This window comes from Pristiophorus japonicus, chromosome 9 (genome assembly GCF_044704955.1).
Source record: "Pristiophorus japonicus isolate sPriJap1 chromosome 9, sPriJap1.hap1, whole genome shotgun sequence".
In the NCBI taxonomy this organism is placed as follows: domain Eukaryota; kingdom Metazoa; phylum Chordata; class Chondrichthyes; family Pristiophoridae; genus Pristiophorus; species Pristiophorus japonicus.
In genome coordinates, this window is record NC_091985.1 from 205,751,197 (window position 1) to 205,772,029 (window position 20,833).

At 46.8% G+C, this 20,833-nt stretch overlaps 1 protein-coding gene and 1 long non-coding RNA gene across 3 annotated transcripts in view; both read left to right on the top strand.

The window, feature by feature from the left end:
* The first annotated feature begins 359 nt into the window (after positions 1–359).
* The window catches only part of LOC139273570 (uncharacterized), a 35,295-nt gene continuing 14,821 nt past the window's right edge, over positions 360–20,833 (top strand). Inside the window, exons 1-3 of one of the 2 annotated variants that reach the window (XR_011595211.1) lie at positions 360–395; positions 1,467–1,632; positions 12,306–12,365. This is a non-coding gene — a long non-coding RNA (uncharacterized lncRNA). Of the gene's footprint in view, positions 396–1,466; positions 1,633–12,305; positions 12,366–20,833 lie in introns of those variants that run through there. The other variant, XR_011595212.1, reaches the window with a different exon arrangement.
* On the top strand, positions 12,397–14,514 carry LOC139272871 (zinc finger protein 436-like). Its single transcript, XM_070888976.1, has 2 exons — positions 12,397–12,400; positions 12,807–14,514. Exons 1-2 carry the CDS (start codon positions 12,397–12,399, stop codon positions 13,943–13,945), a joined length of 1,143 nt encoding a protein of 380 aa, XP_070745077.1. The 3' UTR covers positions 13,946–14,514.

Sequence of the window (20,833 nt, forward strand, 5' to 3'; positions counted from 1 at the left end):
TGGTAACGGTTGAACGGCCGGAATTTTTGAAATCAGGAGCCACGTGACCCACGAGCTGCCCAGCGCTCCTTCATCACAGTGGGCGGGGCTCTGCGGTGCTGCCGGCTCCTATTAGTGAGAGTGGTGGCAATCCGTTTCGTGCAGCCAATAGACGGCCGGGAATTCGCTGAAGGTCATTAATTTATATAGGAAGTCGCCCTGTCGCCCCAGTGCGCATGCTCGGTGCAGCCCTCCCCACCCCCCAGTCCCCGGATACGGCGCAGTTTGCTGGAACCAGCAGTTGCACAATGTGGGGAACCGGGGGCAGCAGGGAACCGGACTGATGGTGGGCGGCTGGGGCTGGGGCTGGGGCTGGGGCTGGGACCGAGGCCGAGCGCTCGGCCGGGGAGCGTGCGGTGAGTCTGTGAGGGAAAACACCGAACAGCCCCGGAGCTCAGGGTTTGGGGACATGCGGGAGATAGACTGAAACTTCCAGTGAGCTCAGACAGTGTGTAACCCGGGGGCCCAGTGAGCTCAGACATTGTGTAACCCGGGGACCCAGTGAGATCAGACAGTGTGTAACCCGGGGGACCAGTGAGATCAGACAGTGTGTAACCCGGGGGCCCAGTGAGCTCAGACATTGTGTAACCCGGGGGCCCAGTGAGCTCAGACATTGTGTAACCCGGGGGCCCAGTGAGCTCAGACAGTGTGTAACCCGGGGGCCCGGTGAGATCAGACAGTGTGTAACCCGGGGGCCCGGTGAGATCAGACAGTGTGTAACCCCAGGGCCCGGTGAGATCAGACAATGTGTAACCCCAGGGCCCGGTGAGATCAGACAGTGTGTAACCCGGGGGCCCAGTGAGATCAGACAGTGTGTAACCCGGGGGCCTGGTGAGATCAGACAGTGTGTAACCCGGGGGCCCGGTGAGATCAGACAGTGTGTAACCCCAGGGCCCAGTGAGATCAGACAGTGTGTAACCCGGGGGCCCAGAGAGATCAGACAGTGTGTAACCCGGGGGCCCAGTGAGATCAGACAGTGTGTAACCCGGGGGCCCAGTGAGCTCAGACAGTGTGTAACCCGGGGGGCCAGTGAGCTCAGACAGTGTGTAACCCGGGGGCCCGGTGAGCTCAGACAGTGTGTAACCCGGGGGCCCGGTGAGATCAGACAGTGTGTAACCCGGGGGCCCGGTGAGATCAGACAGTGTGTAACCCGGGGGCCCGGTGAGATCAGACAGTGTGTAACCCAGGGGCCCAGTGAGATCAGACAGCGTATAACCCGGGGGCCCAGTGAGATCAGACAGTGTGTAACCCGGGGAAAATTCTGGTGATTTTCTGTAAGTCCAGACGGGCGGGACAGGAATCTTGAGGAATAGGATAAAATCAAACAGAAATACTGGACATATACTTTTCTGAAACATTGGAAAAACACTTTACATTCCACTTCACAACATTAATATTCTTCTAATTTTCTGCCCTGCCATAATTAGATCTCCCGGTCAATGGCGGAGTGATTGAGAAAGTTCCACAGCTGGAAGGAAACAGGGATTGTGGACTGAGGAACAACAGCAGGTGAACCAGCACAGGATTGTGAGATCACCAACCAGGGAGCCCCTTCCGATTGAAAGTGCTTCAATAGATCGACTGGGGAGAAAGGTAAGAGAAAGTGCCATTTACTCAGATGCACACCGGTCCTGTAGACCGGTGTGTATCTGTACAAGGTAAGACAGGAAATGAGACTGGGAGAGTCTGACCACCGAGCACAATTATCCAGCATGAGGCCGTGCAATGGGATGTGAAGTGAGATCAGTTTCTGTCTCGAAACACAGTCACAGTGAATCTTGTGTGTGTTTTAGAGTAAAGGGCTTTGATCTAAGAGGTGACTCCAGTTTGAGGCAGAGACCAGCAGATGGACCCGTCTCTGTACATTCGGTGGGGCTGAACTCACACCGACACCATCAGATCTCAATGTTCAAATATTTCCCATCTGGTGAGAAAGCCATTGGGAAGATTGAACCGGAAGCATCATAGTCAATTCATTGATCACGATGCACAAACCAATCTGAAATACCAGCACAGCTTAATATCGACAGAATCAATTATTCAATCATGAATATTTGGAATTAACAGAAAATATGTTGATAAGTACTACTCTTGAAGCATTGATCACTCGAGGTGTGTAGTATTCGAATAAACAAACACAGATATATAGAGTTGCAATTTATTGATTGGCGTTGTACTTGACCCCGAGATGAGCTTCTGAACCCATATTCCCTCAATCACCAAGTACGTTTACTTCCAGCTCCATAACATCGCCGGTCTCTGCCCCTTCCTCAGCTCATCTGCTCAAACCCTCATCCATGTCTCTGTTACCACTACATTGGACTATTCCATTGCTTTCCTGATCGGCCTCACACCTCGCACTCTCCGCAAGCTTAAGCTTATCAAAAACAATCCTTACTCAAGAACACAAATAGCAACAGGCATAGGCCATATGGCCCCCCCGTCTGCTCCACCATTCAGTAAGATCTCTATTTGATAGAGAATTTCAAAGATTCACAACTCTTAAGTGAAGAAATATCTCATCTCAGTCTTAAATGGCCAATCTCTTATCCTAATACTAGGACCCCTAGCTCTAGACTATCCAGCCTGTGTCAATTCTATGTTTCAATGATATCACCTTCCATTCTTCGAAACTCCAGAGAATATAGGCTTATTCGAATCAATCTGTCCTCAGCCCTCTCATCCCAACTTGTACTAATTTCCATTCACCCATCACCCCTGTGCTCACTGAACTACATTGGCTCCTGCTCCATCGATTTCAAAATGCTCATCCTTGCTTTGAAATCCGTCCAGGACCTTGCCCCTCCCAATTGCTGTAACCTCCTCCAGCCCTACAACCCTCAGAGATCTTTGCACTCCTCCAACTCTGGCCTCTTGAGCAGCCCCAATTTTCATCCCTCCAATATTGGTGGCCATACCTTCAGCTGCCGAGACCATAAGCTCTGGAATTCCCTCCTTAAACTTCTCCAGCTTCAAAATGCTCCTTAATACCTACCCTTTTGAACAAGCTTTTAATCCTGTGCTAATATTTCGTTACGTGACTGGGTGTCAAATTCTGTTCGCTAACAGTCCTGTGAAGTGCCTTGGGACATTTTACTATGTTTAAGGTGTGATATAAATGCAATTTGTTGCTGATAACTGAAGATATTTTAAATTGTAATATAACTAAACTACAGGCATGGGAAATTGCAATAGATTGATAACTGCAGAGGAAGAGGATTGTTTTGTATTGCTAACGGCGTGAATTATTTTAACGTGAGGTGGCCCTTGCACATTAGCTACCACACGGGCTTGGCAAAGCAAGGTCTTGGTCCAATGGCAAGGGGATCCAAGACGACTGGACACCAGGCTCTGCTGCATGATTCCTCTGGCACTGACTCTCACTGGGGTACAGTTTCCTCTGGCACTGACTCTCACTGGGGTACAGTTTCCTCTGGCACTGACTCTCACTGGGGTACAGTTTCCTCTGGCACTGACTCTCACTGGGGTACAGTTTCCTCTGGCACTGACTCACTGGGGTACAGTTTCCTCTGGCACTGACTCACTGGGGTACAGTTTCCTCTGGCACTGACTCACTGGGGTACAGTTTCCTCTGGCACTGACTCTCACTGGGGTACAGTTTCCTCTGGCACTGACTCTCTCTGGGGTACAGTTTCCTCTGGCACTGACTCTCACTGGGGTACATTTTCCTCTGGCACTGACTCTCATTGGGGTACAGTTTCCTCTGGCACTGACTCTCACTGGGGTACAGTTTCCTCTGGCACTGACTCTCACTGGGGTACAGTTTCCTCTGGCACTGACTCTCTCTGGGGTACAGTTTCCTCTGGCACTGACTCTCACTGGGGTACAGTTTCCTCTGGCACTGACTCTCTCTGGGGTACAGTTTCCTCTGGCACTGACTCTCAATGGGATACAGTTTCCTCTGGCACTGACTCTCAATGGGATACAGTTTCCTCTGGCACTGACTCTCACTGGGGTACAGTTTCCTCTGGCACTGACTCTCACTGGGATACAGTTTCCTCTGGCACTGACTCTCACTGGGATGCAGTTTCCTCTGACACAGATTACTGTGTATCTAATTCGTACTGTCCCTGCCCTGGGAGTGCTTGATGGGACAGTATAAAGGGAGCTTCGCTCTTTACTGAACCCGTGTTGTACATGTCCTGTGATTGTTTGTTGGGACAGTGTAGAGGGAGCTTTGCTCTATCTAACCCGTGCTCTGCCTGCCCTGTGAGCTTTGATGGGTCGCTGTAGGGGAAGCTTTTCTCTGAATCTAACCTGTATTCTACCTGCCCGAGTGGTATCTGATGAGACAGTGTAGAGAGAGGTTTACTCTGTATCTCATCATCATCATTGGTAGTCCCTTGAAACATAGAAAATAGGTGCAGGAGTAGGCCATTCGGCCCTTCGAGCCTGCACCACCATTCAATATGATCATGGCTGATCATGCAACTTCAGTACCCCATTCCTGCTTTCTCTCCATACCCCTTGATCCTTTTAGCCATAAGGGTCACATCTAACTCCCTTTTGAATATATCTAACGAACTGGCTTCAACAACTTTTTGTGGTGGAGAATTCCACAGGTTCACAATTCACTGAGTGAAGAAGTTTCTCTTCATCTCGGTCCTAAATGGCTTATCCTTCGACTGTGACCCCTGGTTCTGGACTTCTCCAACATCGGGAACATTCTTCTTGCATCTAATCTGTCCAATCCTATTAGAATGTTATATTTTTCTGTGAGATCCCCTCTCATTCTTCTAAATTCCAGTGAATATAAGCCTAGTCGATCCAGTCTTTCTTCATATGTCAGTCCTGCCATCCCGGGAATCAGTCTGGTGAACCTTCGCTGCACTCCCTCAAGAGCAAGAATATCCTTCCTCAGATTAGGATACCAAAACTGTACACAATATTCAAGGTGTTGCCTCACCAAGGCCCTGTACAACTGCAATAAGGCCTCCCTGCTTCTATACTCAAATCCTCTCGCTATGAAGGCCAACATGCCATTTACCTTCTTCACCGCCTGCTGTGCCTGTATGCCAACTTTCAATGACTGATGTACCATGACACCCAGGTCTCGTTGCACCTTCCCTTTTCCTAATCTGTTACCATTCAGATAATATTCTGCCTTCCTGTTTTTGCCACCAAAGTGGATAACCTCACATTTGCCTACATTATACTGCATCTGCCATGCATTTGCCCACTCACCTAACCTGTCCAAGTCACCCTGCAGCCTCTTAACATCCTCCTCACAGCTCACACTGCCACCCAGCTTAGTGTCATCTGCAAACGAGGATGACTTGCTTCCACGCCAAAAAAGGATGAGTTCACAGGTGTTTCAATGAAGGACCTAATATTCCAGATCCTGAACTACATCCTGAAGGGTGGAAGATGCCTGTGCGTGGCTTTTTTTAACGTGTGGTGGCCATTGCACGGCAGCCACCACATGGGAAACTCAGTATCTAATCTGTGCTGTGCCTGCCCTGGCATTGTTTGATGGGATAATATAGAGGGAGTTTTACTCTGTATTTAACCCAAGCTGTACCTGCCCTGGGAGTGTCTGATAGGACAGTGTAGATGGAGGTTTACTCTGTATCTAACCTGTACTGTAACTGCCTTGGGAGTGTTTGACGGGACAGTATAAATTGGGCTTTATGCTGTATCTAATGTGTACTGTACCCGCCTTGGAAGTATTTGATGGGACAGTGTAGAGGGAACTTTACGCTGTATCCAATCTGTGCTATATCAGTCCTGTGAGTGTTTGATGGGACAGTGTAAAGGGAGCTTTACTCTGAATCTAACCCGTGCTGTACCTGCCCTGCGAGTGTTTGAATAGACAGTGTAGAGGGAGCTTTGCTGTATATCTAACCAGTACTGTACCTGCTCTGGGAGTGTTTTTGGGACAGTGCAGAGGGAGCTTTACTCTGCACCTAACCCGTGTTGTACCTGCACTGGGAGTGCTTGATGGGATAATGTAGAGAGAGGTTTACTGTGTATCTAACCTGTGCTAACCTAGCAAGTTGTGAGGAGGACGCAAAGAATCTACAAACGAATATAGATAGGCTAAGTGAGTGGGAAAAGCTTTGGCAGATGGAGTATAATGTGGGAAAATGTGAGGGTATCCATGTTAGAAGTAATAAAAAAGCAAATTATTATTTAAATTGTGAGAGATTACAAAATGCGGTGGTACAGAGGGATCTGGGGGTCCTTGTACATGAAACACAAACATTCAGCATGCAGTTACTGCAATTAATTAGGAAGGCAAATGGAATGTTGGTCTTTATTGCAAGGGGGATGGAGTATAAAAGTAGGGAAGTCCTGCTGCAAATGTACATGGTGTTGGTGAGACCACAACTGGAGTACTGCGTACAGTTTTGGTCTCCTTATTTCAGGAAGGATATACTTGCACTGGAGGCAGTTCAGAGAAGGTTCACGAGGTTGATTGCTGAGATGAAGGGGTTGTCATAATGAGAAAGGTTGAGCAGGTTGGGACTGTACTCATTGGAGTTTAGAAAACGTAGAGGTGATCTTATTGAAACGTATAAGATTGTGAGGGGGCTTGACAGGGTAGATACAGAGAGGATGTTTCCCCACGTGGGGGAATCTAACACTAGGGGGCATAGTTTCAGAATAAGGGGTCGGTCATTTAAAAGGGAAATGAGGAGGGATTTCTTCTCTGAGGGTTGTGAATCTTTGGAATTCGTTACCTTAGAGAGCTGTGGGGGCTGGGTCATTGAATATATTTAAGGTGGGGATAGACAGATTTTTGAAAGATAAGGATTATGGGGAGTGGGCGGGGAAGTGGAGTTAAGGCCTGGATTTGATCAGCCATGATCTTATTGAATGGCGGAGCAGGCTCGAGGGGCCAAATGGCCTACTCTGCTCCTATTTCTTATGTTCCATACCTGCCCTTGGAGTATTTGATGGGATAGTGTAGAGGGAGACTTACTCTGTATCTAACCCATGCTGTACCTGCCCTGGGAATGTTTAATTGGACAGTGTAGAGGGAGTATTACTCTGTATCTAACCCATGCTGTACATGCCCCGGGAGTTTTTGACAGGACAGTGTACAGAGAGCTTTATGCTGTATCTAATCAGTGCTGTACCTGCCCTGGTAGTGTCTGATGGGACAGTGTAGAGAGAACTTTACTCTCTGCATAACCCGTGCTGTACCTGTCTTGTAAGTGATTGATGGGACACTGCAGAGGGAGCTTTGCTCTGTATCTAACCCATGCTCTACCTACCCTGTGAGCTTTGATGGGTTAGTGTAGGGGGAGCTTTCCTCTGTGTCTGACCCGTACTCTACCTGCCCTAGTTATGTTTGATGGGACAGTGTAGAGGGAGCTTTAGGCTGTATGTAATCCGTGCTGTACCTATCCTGGGAGTGTTTGTTGGGACAATATAGAGGGAGGTTTATTCTATTTAATCCGTGCTGTACCTGCCCTGCAAATATTTGATGGGACAGTGTAGACGAAGCCTTACTCTGTTTCTGACCTGTGCTGTACCTGCTCTGGGAGTGTTTGATGGGACAGTGTAGAGGGAACTATACTCTGTATCTGACCCATGCTATACATGCCCTGCGAGTGTTTGATGGGACAGTGTAGATCGAGGTTTATTCTGTACCTGACCTGTACTGTCCCTGCCCTGGCAGTGTTTTTGGGACAGTGCAGAGGGAGCTTTAATCGGTACCTAACCCGTGCTGTAGCTGCCCTGAGAGTATTTGATGTGACAGTGTAGAGGCAACTTTACAATGTATCTAATCCATACTGTACCTGTCCTGGGCGTGTTTGATGGGCTAATGGAGACAGAGATTTGCCGTGTACTGAACCTGTGCTAACCTAGGAAGTTGTGAGAAGGACACAAAGAATCTACAAAGGGATATAGATGGGCTAAGTGAGTGGGCAAAAAATTGGCAGATGGAGTATAATGTGGGAAAATGTGAGGTTATCCACTTTGGTAGGAAAAATAAAAAAGCAAATTATTATTTAAATGGGGAGAGATTACAAAATGCGGTGGTACAGAGGGATCTGGGGGTCCTTGTACATTAAACACAAAAAGTTAGCATGCAGGTACAGCAAGTAATTAGGAATGCAAATGGAATGTTGTCCTTTAATGCAAGGGGGATGGAGTATAAAAGTAAAAAAGTCCTTCTACAACTGTACAGGTCGTTGGTAAGACCACACCTGGACAACTGCGTGCAGTTTTGGTCTCCGTATTTAAGGAGGGGTATACTTGCACTGGAGGCAGTTCAGAGAGGTTCACGAGGGGTTGATTACTGAGATGAAGGGATTGTCATATGAAGGAAGGTAAAGCAGGTTGGGCCTATACACATTGGAGTTTAGAAGACTTAGAGGTGATCTTATTGAAATGTATAAAATTTTAAGGGGGCTTGACATTGTAGATGCAGAGAGGATGTTTCCCCTCTTGGGGGAATGTAGAACTAGGGGACATAGTTTCAGAATAAGAGGTCACCTGTTTAAAACTGAAAGGAGGAGGAATTTCTTATCTGAGTGTCGTGAATTTTTGGAATTCTCTACCTCAGAGAGCTGTGGAGGCTGGGTCATTGAATGTACTTAAGGCGGGGATAGAGACATTTTTGAATGATAAGAGAGTCAACGGTTATGGAGAGCGGGAGGGGAAGTGGAGTTGAGGCCAGGATCAGATCAGCCATGAGCTTATTGAATGGCGGAGCAGGCTCGAGGGGCCAAATGGCCTACTCCTGCTCCTATTTCTTATGTTCTGTATCTATCCTTTGAGGTTTTGATGGGACAGTGGAGAGAGAGATTTGCTCTGTATCTAATCTGCTGTACCTGCCCTGGGAGTGTTTGATGGGACAGTGTCGAGGGAGCTTGACTCTCTGCCTAACCCATTGCTGTACCTGCCTTGTGAGTGTTTGATGGGACAGTGTAGTGGGAGCTTTCCGCTATATCTAATCCGCGCTGTACCTGCCCTAGGAATGTTTGATGAGGCAGTTTAGAGGGAGATTTGTTCTGCATCTAACCCGTGCTGTACCTGCCTTGCCATTGTTTGATGGGGAAGTATAGAGGAAGCTTTACCCTCTGCCTAACCCATGCTTTACCTGCCCTTGGCATGTTTGTTGGCCGGTGTAGAGGGATTTTTACTTTGCATCGAACCTGTGCTGTGCCGGCCCTGGGAGTATTTGATAGGACAGTGTAGAGGGAACTTTACTGTGTATTAAGACCTGAGGTTGCAAGCCATCAGGTCCAAGGGACTTTTCCACCTTTCGTCCCATTATTTTACTGAGCACTTTTTCTTTGGTGATTGCTTTAAGTTTCCCCCTCGCTATAGCCCCTTGATTATCTATTATTGGGGTGTTTTTAGTGTCTTCTACCGTGAAGACTGATACAAAATATTTGTTCCAAGTCTCTGCCATTTCCCTGTTCCCTATTATTAATTCCCCAGTCTCATCCTCTAAAGACCAACATTTACTTTAGCTACCCTATCCTTTTTACATACCTGTAGAAGCTCTTTTTATATTGCTTGCTAGTTTACTCTCATAATCTATCTTCCCTCTCTTTATTATTTCTTAAGTCATCATTTGCTGTTTTTAAAAACATTTGCCAATGCTCTGGCCTCCCACTAACCTTGGTCACTTTGTATGCCATTGTTTTCAATTTGATCCCATCCTTTACTTCCTTCATTAACCACGGATAGTTCCCTCGTCGCTTAAAGTCTTTCCTTCTCACCAAAATATATTTGCTTGTGGCTCGGGTAGTAATCCAGAGATTATTGCCTTTGTGATTCTGCTTTTTAATTTGGACCCTAGCTGCTCAAAATCCTCAGCAGAACTCCTTTCTTGTTCTGCCTATGTCATTGGTACGTGGACCACGACAACTGGATCTTCCCCCTCCTACTCCAATCCCTCTTCAGCCCAGAGGAGATGTCCTTAACCTTGGCACCGCGCAGGCATCACAGCCTTCAGGACTCACACACTTGGCTGCAGAGAACAGTATCTATCTCTGAAACTATACTGTTTCCTACCACTGCAACATTTCTTTTTACTCCCCCCACTTGAATGGCCTCCTGTACCACGGCGCTGTGGTCAGTTTGCTCATCCTCCCTGCAGTCCCTGCCCTCGTCCAAACAGGGAGCAAAAATCTCGTACCTGTTGGACAATTGCAAGGACTGAGGCTCCTCCATCACTACCTCCTGGGTCCCCACAGCTGCCTCACTCGTAGTCACACCATCCTGTCCCTAACCACGGACCAAATTTGAATTGATGAATCTAAGGGGTGTGACTGCCTCCTGGAACACAAGGTCCAGGTAACTCTCCCCCTCCCTGATGTGTCGCAGTGTCTGCAGCTCGGACTTCAGCTCATCAACGTGGACACGAAGTTCCTCGAGCAGCCAACACTTACTGCAGATGTGGTCGCCGTGGACCTCAATGGGGTCAACCAGCTCCCACATGCAGCAGCAGTAACACATCGCCTGCCCTGCCATCTCGAATGTATTCAATTAATTAAGTTTTTACATTTTGAAAGTTTAGATTTTTAATCCTAGCTCTTAATTTAAACCAATGCCCAAGAAAAGAGAGAAAAACTGACCAACCAATCACTTGCCTGCTTTTCTGTGATGTCACACTTTGAATCTTTTTACTTCTTCTCCTCCCAGGTCACTTGGTGCTGTTTCGGCTGTCTGCTCGGCTGACTCACGCCCTTTGTAGGCTTACCGCTGCTCCCACTCTCGCGCCCTTTCCGAAGTCCCGCTGCTCGGCTGACTCATGTCCTTTGTAGGCTTACCGCTGCTCCCGCTCTCGTGCCCTTTCCGAAGGGATGGGCGCAAGTCGGGTTTTCCCCTCATATATTGGTTCTCTCAGCACCTGCTGCAGGCCCAGTCTGGCAGCTATGTCCTTCAGCACTCGGCCAGCTCAGTCACTAGTGAGCCAGTCTTGATGGACATTGAAGTCCCCCACCCAGAGTACATTCGGTGCACCTTGCTACTCTCAGTGCTTCTTCTGAGTGATGTTCAACATGGAGGAGTACTGATTCATCAGCTGAGGGAGGGCGGTAGGTGGTCATCAGCAGGAGGTTTCCTTATCCATGCTTGACCTGAAGCCACGAGACTTCATGGGGTTCGGAGTCAATGTTGAGGACTCCCAGAGCCACACTCTCCCGACTGTATACTACTGTGCCGCCACCGGTGGGACAGGACACACCCAGGGATGGTGATGGAGGAGTCTGGGACATTGGCTGAAAGGTATGATTCTGTGAGTATGACTATGTCAGGCTGTTGCTTGACTAGTCTGGGACATCTCTTCCAATTTTGGCACAAGTCCCCAGATGTTGGTGAGAAAGACTGGGCTGGGTGTGCCGTTGTCGGGTCCGTAGCTGGTGCGGAGGTCGATGCCGAGTGGTCCGTCCGGTTTTATTCTTATTGTTTTTTGTAGCGGTGGATCAATTGATGAATCGATATGATCTTATTGAATGGTGGAGCAGGCTCGAGGGGCCAAAGGGCCTACTCCTGCTTCTAATTCTTATGTGCTTATACCCTAGCCCAGACCCTGTCTCTATATTAAGAGCAATGGTCCCCACACTGACCTGGGGACACCACTGTTTACATCCCTCCAGTCTGAAGAACATCCATTAACCACTACTCTCTGTTTTCTGCCCTTTACCCAACTTCCTCTCCACGCGGCCCCACTCCCTTTAATACCATGAGCCTTAATTTGATCAACAAGCCTCCTGTCTGGCACCTTATCAAACACCTTTTGACAATCCATCCACTGCATTCACTACATCTATTGCATTTCCTTTCTCACTGCACTGTGTTATTTCCTGCAATAATCCCTGCTGTCTGTCCTGAATGAATCCATTTCATTACCAAATGTTGCGACGTTTACTTCTGTAACCAGAATCCCCCGCGCAGGGGTAAAGTCCTCTATCAATAACACCAGGAGCCCAGACACGGGACCGGGCTGTGCTCTGAGCAGGCGCAGTGCCAGTGGTGGAGGTGGTCTGAGGCGGAAGAGACGTTCCGCAAGTCAGTAGGAGCTTGTGGGCTCAGCGGAGGAATTGGATCCCTGGGTGGGCAGCTTCATAAACACCTGGTGTAGGCCTCAGGCACCTAATATGAACCGGCAGGACACATGTTTGACCCGCGGTGATGGACCCGACGCTCGGGGTAACTAACCGAATTCTTAGACACGATCAGCGTGCCTGAGCGGCCATCTTGGTACAGGAGCAGAGGGCGGGCGGGGCTTTAGGGTCCCAGTGATCTGGAGAGACAATCATTTCCTCATTTATTCTCAGTCTGCACAGACAGAATGTAGAACTGAACCCCACCAGAGAAGAGGGAGTGAGAAAACTGCAGATGGAAGAAAGAAATGATGGAGGTGGTGCGATGAGTTTGGATTTCAGCACAGGGTGGAGGGAGAGTGTGTGAAACGGGAATTTACAGCTTTGGAGAACAAGAGAGGAAAGAATGTTCCAGAAAAAGTAGGATTGTCTGTCCTCAATTTCTATCCTGCACTTCCAGTGCTGACTTTTGTAAACACCTTTTACAGGATATTAGAAAAGGAGGATTTACAGACGGGAAACTAGAACCAATCATATCAAGATCTGACAGAGTCACTCGATTCACTTGAATATCATGAATGTGAAAGGAGAAATGTTTGTCTGTTCTGTCTGTGGGAAAAGATTTAAAACATCAGTGTGACTGGAAAAGCACCAAGACACACACACCCGAGTGAGAGTGTTCCAGTGCACTGACTGTGGAAAGAGCTTTGACCAGTTACACAGCCTGAAAAAACATCTCACCATTCACAGCGGGGAGAAACCGCACACGTGTTCTGTGTGTGGACGAGGCTTCAACTGATCGTCCAACCTGGAGAGACACATGGACACCCGCACCATGGAGAAAATGTGGGGACTGTGGGAAGGGATTCAATTGTCCCTCTGCGCTGGAAACTCATCGACGCAGTCACACCGGGGAGAGGCCATTCACCTGCCCCGGGTGTGGGAAGGGATTCACTCGTACATCCAACCTCACTGAACACCAGCGTGTTCACACTGGGGAGAGGCCGTTCACCTGCACTGTGTGTGGGAAGGGATTCACTCGTTCATCCCACCTCACTGAACACCAGCGAGTTCACACTGGGGAGAGGTCGTTCACCTGCACTGTGTGTGGGAAGGGATTCACTTATTCATCCAGCCTGCTGGCACACCAGCGAATTCACACTGAGGAGAGACCGTTCACCTGCTCAGTGTGTGAGAAAGGATTCACTTGTTCATCCAGCCTGGTGAGACACCAGCGTGTTCACACTGGGGAGAGGCCGTTTACCTCTCCCGTATGTGGGAAGAAATTCACTGCATCTTCACACCTCATTAAACACAAGCGAGTTCACACTGGGGAGAGACCGTCCGTCTGTCCCGTATGTGGGAAACGGTTTGCTAAATCATCTCATCATCTGAGTCACCAGCGAGCTCACACAGGAGAGAGGCTGTTCATCTGCTCTGTGTGTGGAAAGGGATTCACTAATTCATTCGAGCTTCATGCTCACCAGCGTATTCATACCGGGGAGAGACCTTTTACCTGTTCTGTGTGTGGGAAGGCATTCACTCGTTCATCCCACCTCACTGAACACCAACTTGTTCACACCAGTAAGAGACCGTTTAAATGTTCTGACTGTGAAAGGAGCTATAAAAGCAGAAATGATCTGATGAAACACCAACGCACTCACACTGGGGAGAGGCCGTTCATCTGCTCCGAGTGTGGGAAGGGCTTCACTCTTTCATCCAACCTGCTGACACACCAACGCACTCACTGGGGAGAGGCCATTCATCTGCTCCGAGTGTGGGAAGGGCTTCACTCGTTTATCCAACCTTCAGTTACACCAGCGAGTTCACAAGTGACTGCAGGGGTTGGATTCTGCTTTTATTGTTGCCGTTAATCACATCCAGGACTGAACCCTGTTCACTTGGACAGTTGGAGTTTGTTGCTGCTGGTGTAATTAATCCCTATAACTGGGCTGGAGTTTAATTTTCTGGATATCATAGAATCATAGAATAGTTACAGCACAGAAGGAGGCCTTTCGGACCGTCGAGTCCGTGCCGGCTCTCTGCAAGTCCCACTCCCCACCCTTTCCCCGTGGCCCTGCAAATGTTTTATTTCTGGTACTTATCCAATGCCCTTTTTGAAAGCCACGATTGAATCTGCCTCCACCAGCCTTTCAGGCCGTGCATTCCAGATCCTAACCACTCGCTTTTTTCTCATGTCGCCTTTGGTTCTTTTGCCAATCACCTTGAATCTGTGTCCTCTGGTTCTCAATCCTTCCGCCAATGGGAATATTTTCTCTCTACTCTGTCCAGACCCCTCATGATTTTCGAGCACCTCTATCAAATTCCTCTCAACCTTCTCTGTTCTAAGAAGAACAACCCCAGCTTCACCAGTCTATCCATGTAACTGAAGTCCCTCATCCCTGGAATCATTCTTGTAAATCTTTTCTGCACCCTCTGTCAAACAACAATCAAATAAATCAGCTTTGTTTCCTACATACAGTGAGTCGATTCCTTGATTTCTCCAAGAGGAGACTAATTGATGTCCTGTTATCGACTGTTCCTTTTCTCCTTTGTATTTATAAAGTGCCTTTCACGGCCTCTGTTTTAGTGATGTTGGTTGAGGGATAAACGTTAGCCAGGACACCAGAGAGATTTCTTCGAAATAACGTCATGGAATCTTTTATGCCCACTTGAGAGGTCAGATGGTTCTGATTCTCAGAAGATCAAGATGTAGAATCAGTATGGGTGGAGATAAGAAATAATAAGGGAAAGAAGTCACTGGTGGGAGTAGCCTATCAGGACAGCATATAAATCAAGAAATAATGGAGGCTTATAAGAAAGGTACTGCAATAAGCATAGACGATTTAAATCTTTATATTGATTGGATATATCAATATAAAGATTAGGTAGCCTTGAGGAAGAGTTCATAGTGTATTCGGGATGTTTTCTTAGAACAATGCGCTGTGGAACCAACCAGGGAGCAGACTATTTTAGAATTGGTAATGTGTAATGCGACTGGGATTAATTCATGATCTCATAGTAAAGGATCCTCTTGGGAAGAGTGATCATAGTATGGTAGAATTCCAAATTCGGTTTGAGGGTGAGAAACTTGGGTCTCAAAATAGTGCCCTGAAAAATAAAGGCAATTACAAAGGAAGGGTAAGACAGTAGATAAGGAGTGGCAGACATTTAAGGAGCTATTTCATAACTCAGCAAAGGTATATTCCAATGAGAAAGAAAGACTCTAAGAAGGATGAACCATCCATGGCTAACTAAGAAGTAAAGGGTGGTATCAAATTGAAAACAAAGGCATACAATGTTGCGAAGATTAATGAAAGGCCAGAAGATTGGGAACTTTTTAGAAAATAGCAAAGGACAACGAGAAAAAAAAAGTGAATAGATTGAGAGTAAACTAGCAAGAAATATAAAAACAGACAATAAGAGCTTCTACAGATATATAAAAAGGAAGAGAGTAGCTAAGTTGGTCCCTTAGAAGAGGAGACTGGGGAATTAATAATGGGAAACAAGGAAATGGCAGAGAATTTAAATAAATATTTTGTATCGGTCTTCGCTGTAAAAGACACTGAAAGCATCCCAATAATAATCAAGGGGCTATTGGGAGGGGAGAACTTAAAACAATCACTATTGCTAGGGAAAAAAGGTACTAGGCAAACTAATGGGACTAAAGGTGGACAAGTCCCCTGGTCCTAATAGCCTGCATCCTAGGGTCTTAAAAGAAATGGCTGCAGAGATGGTGGCCACATTGGTTGTAATCTACCAAAAATCCCTGGATTCTGGAGAGGTCCCAGCAGATTGGAAAATAGCAAATGTAATTCCCCTATTTAAGAATGGAGGGAGACAGAAAGCGGGAAACTGTAGACCAGTTAGACTAACATGTCATTGGGAAAATGCTGGAGTCCATTATTTAGAAAATCATAATGCAGTCAAGCAGAGTCAGCATGGTTTTATGAAAGGGAAATCATGTTTGACAAATTTGATGGAGTTCTTTGAGGATGTAATGAACAGGGTGGATAAAGGGGAACCAGTAGATGTCGTGTGTTTGGATTTTCAGAAGGCATTCGATAAGGTGCCACATAAAAGATTACTGCACAAGATAAAAGCTCACGGGATTGGGGGTAATATATTAGCATGGATAGAGGATTGGCTAACAAACAGAAAACAGAGAGTAGGGATAAATGGGTCATTTTCAGGCTGGCAAACTGTAACAAGTGGGGTGCCACAGTGATCAGTGCTGGGGCCTCAACTATTTACAATCTATATTAATGACTTGGATGAAGGGACCGATTGAATGTAGCTAAACATGCTGATGATACAAAGATAAGTGGGAAAGCAAGTTGTGAGGAAGACGCAAATAATCTACAAAGGGACATAGATCAGCTCAGTGAGTGGGCAAAAGTTTGGCAGATGGAGTATAATGTGGGAAAATGTGAGGAAAAATAAAAAAGCAAATTATTATTTAAATGGGGAGAGATTAGAAAATGCTGCAATACAGAGGAGTCCTTGTACATGATACACAAAAAGTTATCTTGCAGGTACAGCGTAATTAAGAAGGCAAATGGAATGTTGGCCTTTATTGCAAGGGAGATGCAGTATAAAAGTAGGGAAGTCCTGCTACAACTACACTGTTGGTGAGACCACACCTGGAGTACTGCGTACAGTTTTGATCATCTTATTTAAGGAAGGATATACTTGCATTGGGGGCAGTTCAGAGGAGGTTCACGAGGTTGATTCCTGAGATGAAAGGGTTGTCATGAAGAAAGATTGAGCAGGTAGGGCCTATATTCATTGGAGTTTAGAAGAATGAGAGGTGATCTTATTGAAACATATAAGATTCTGAGAGGGCTTGACAGGATAGACGCAGAGAGGATGTTTCCCCCTGTGGAGGAATCTAACACTAGGGGGCATAGTTTCAGAATAAGGGGTCGCTCATTTAAAAGGGAAATCGGGAGCAATTTCTTCTGAATCTTTGGAATTCGCTACCTCAGAGAGCTGTAGAAGCTGGGTCATTAAATATGTTTAAGGTGGAGATAGACAGATTTTTGAACGATAAGGAAGTCGAGGGTTATGAGGAGTGGGCAGGGAAGTGGAGTTGAAGGCAAGATCAGATCAGATCAGCCATGATCATTAAATGATGGAGCAGATTCGAGGGGCCAAATGGCCTACTCCTGCTCCTATTTCTTATGCTCTTATGGGGCCTCATGTGAAAGACGGCACCCCTGACAGTGCAGCGCTCCCTCTGCACTGCATTGGAATGTCGGCTTTGATTTTATGCTCCATGCTCTGGGAGTGGACTTGAACCCACAACCTACTGACTCAGAGACTACCACTGAGCCATGACTAACACCGCATTGCTCGGGATTATTTGAGTTCTCTTGCCGTCTGTTACTCCCACGGACAAGTCCGAGCTCCCCATACCTTCAAGAGCGTCTCTCCTAGCCTTGCGATCAGAGAATCATAGAAATTTACAGCACAGAAGGAGGCCATTCAGCCCATCATGTCCGTGCTTGCTGACAAAGAGCTTTCCAGCCTGATCCCACTTTCCAGCTCTTGGATCGTAGCCTTGTAGGTTGCGGCACTTCAAGTGCATATCCAAGTACTTTTTAAATGCTATGAGGGTTTCTGCCTCTACCACTCTTTCAGGCAGTGAGTTTCAGACCCCCACCAACCTTGGTGAAAATATTTCTCCTCAAATCCCCACTAAACCTCCTACCACTTACTTTAAATCTATGCCCCCTGGTTATTCAACCCTCTTCTGAGGGAAATAGGTCCTTCCTATCTGCTCTATCTAGGCCCCTCATAATTTTATACACCTCAATTAGGTCTCCTAAGCCTCCTCTGTTCCAAAGAAAACAACCCCAGCCTATCCAATCTTTCCTCATAGCTAAAATTCTCCAGTCCAGGCAACATCCTCGTAAATTTCCTCTATCCTCTCTGGGGCAGTCACATCTTTCCTGTACTGTGGTGACCAGAACTGCACGCAGTACTCTAACTGTGGCCTAAGTAGTTTTTTATACAGTTCAAGCATAACCTCCCTAATCTTCTATTCTATGCCTCGGCTAATAAAGGCAAGTATCCCGTATGCCTTCTTAACCACCTTATCTACCTGTCCTGCTACCTTCTAGAATCTGTGGACATGCACTCCAAGGTCCCTTTGTCCCTCGACACTTCTCAGTGTCCTACCATTTATTGTGTATTCGATTTCCTTGTTAGTCCTCCCCAAATGCATTACCTCACACTTCTCCGGATTGAGTTCCATTTGACACTGTTCTGCCCACCTGACCAGTCCATTGATACCTTCCTGCAGTCTACCGCTTCTTCATTATCAAGCACAGGGCCAATTTTTGTATCATCTGCAAACTTCTTAATCATACCTCCTACATTCAAGTCCAAATCATTGATTATATATATATCACAAAAAGCAGGGGACCAAGTACTGAGCCCTCCGGAAGCCCACTGGAAACTGCCCTGGGAGGGTGTAGAAGGAGATTTACTCTGTATCTAAACCAAGCTGTAGTTGGCCTGGGAGTGTTTGATGGGGAGTATAAAGGGAGCTTTACTCTCTATATGTCGAGGGAACTTAACTCTATACCTTGCCCGTGCTATATATGACCTGGAAATGTTTGATGGGACAGTGCAGAGGGAGCATTACTTTGTCACTAACCCGTGTTGTCTATGCCCTGGGAGTGTTTGAAGGGTCAGTGTGGAGGGAGCTTTACTCTGTATCTAATCCGTGCTGTACTACATGTCTTATTACATTAATATACTTGCAGAATTGGCATATAATGAATTTCAACACTGATAAATGTGAGGTATTGCATTTTGGTAACAGAAATAAGGAGGTCACATATTAGTTGGAAAACCAGAATCTAAATGGGGCAGAAGAGCAAAGTAATCTCGGAATACAAATGCAAAAATCACCAAAAGTAGCGACGTAGGTTAATAAGGCCGTTAAAAAGAGTAAACCAAGCACTCGGGTTTATTTCCAGGGCGATTGAATTGAAAAGTAGCTAAGTTATGCTGAACTTGTATCGAACCTTGGTTAGACCACATTTGGAGTACTGTGTACAATTGTGATCTTTATATTATAAAAAGGATATAGAGGAATTGGTGAGATTGGAAATTAGATTTACAATTATGATACCAGAAATGTGAGGTTATGCCTATTAGGAAAGGATGAACAGGCTGGGTCTCTTCCTCTTGAAAAGAGAAGGTGACTTTTAAAAAAAAAATGTGTTCATGGGATGTGGGCTTCGCTGGCAAGGCCAGCATTTATTATCCATCTCTAATTGCCCTTGAGAAGATGGTTGTGAGCCACCTTCTTGAACCGCTGCAGTCCATGTGATGGAGCGGCGAGGTCAGGGCGAAGGAGCGGCGAGAGATTGTAGAGGGATATGACCGGGGCCCAGGAGAGGTGTGAGTTTGGGGACCAGAAGAGGCGAGAGCCCAGGGGCAGCACTGGCCGTCCACACTGCGATATATGTGCGCATTAGGTCCGTGCAGCAGAGCTGGTCTCCAGTCGTTTTGGTTAATCCTTGCCACTGGACCAAGACCTAGCTCTGTCAAGCCCTTGTGGTGGCTGGTGTGCAACGGACACCACACGTTAAAAAAAATCCACGCACAGGCATCTTCCACCCTTCAACATGTAGTACGGGACCTGGTATTTTAGGTCCTTCATTGAAACACCTGTGAACTTTTTGACGTGGAAGCAAGTCATCCTCGATTCGAGGGACTGCCTATGATGATGATGAGGGAGGGAGTGCCAGGATTTTGACCCAGCGACGAAGGAACGGTGATATTCTTACATATCAGGATGGTGTGTGACTTGGAGGGGAACGTGCTGGTGGTGGTGTTCCCATGTGCTTGCTGCCCTTGTCCTTCTAGATGGTAGAGGTCGAGGGTTTGTGAGGGGCTGCCGAAGAAGCACTCTCATATCTCCACCTGTTTCTTTCTCAATTTCTCTCTCTCCCCCACCTTGTTCTCTCTCTCTCTAATTCACATTTGCTCTATTATGAACATAAGAAATAGGAGCAGGAGTAGGCCATTTTGCCCCTCGAGCCTGCTCCGCCATTCAATAAGATCTCTACCTCTCTCATTTCTCTCTGCCTCACTGTCACTCACTCTTTCCACCTTTCTCTTCTCTGCTTCTCTGTTCCTCTTTCTGCTATGCTCTCAGTCTACCTCTCTCCGCCTCTTTCGCCCCTCTCTTCTCTCTGCCCCATTCTCTTCTCCCTTGCCATCCCGGCCAATACCTTCTCTTTCTTTCCTTTCTTTCTCTGCCTCATTCTGTCTCTCCCACTTCCCCTTTTGGATTTAAGTCTCACTCTGTCTCACTTACTTTGCTGTCTGTTTGATCTCACTCTGTCCAGCTCTCTCTCCCTTCCGTGTCAATCTTTGTCTCACTCATTCGCTCTCTCTCCCTTCGTGCGGATTGGAAGGTACCAAATATAACCCCACTATTTAAGAAAGGAGGGAGAGAGAAAACAAAGAACCACAGATCAGTTAGCCTGACATCAGTAGTAAAGAAAATGCTCGATTCTATTATAAGGATGTGGTAACAGGGCACTATTAAAAATAATAACAGGATTGGGCAGAGTCAATACGGATTTATAAAACTGAAATCATGTTTGACAAATCTGTTAGCGTTTTTTGAGGTGGTAACTAGCAGAACAGATAAGGGGGGAACTAGTGGATGTGGTGTATTTGGATTTTCAGAAGGCATTCGACAAGAGATAATTAAACAAAATTAGAGCTCATAAGAT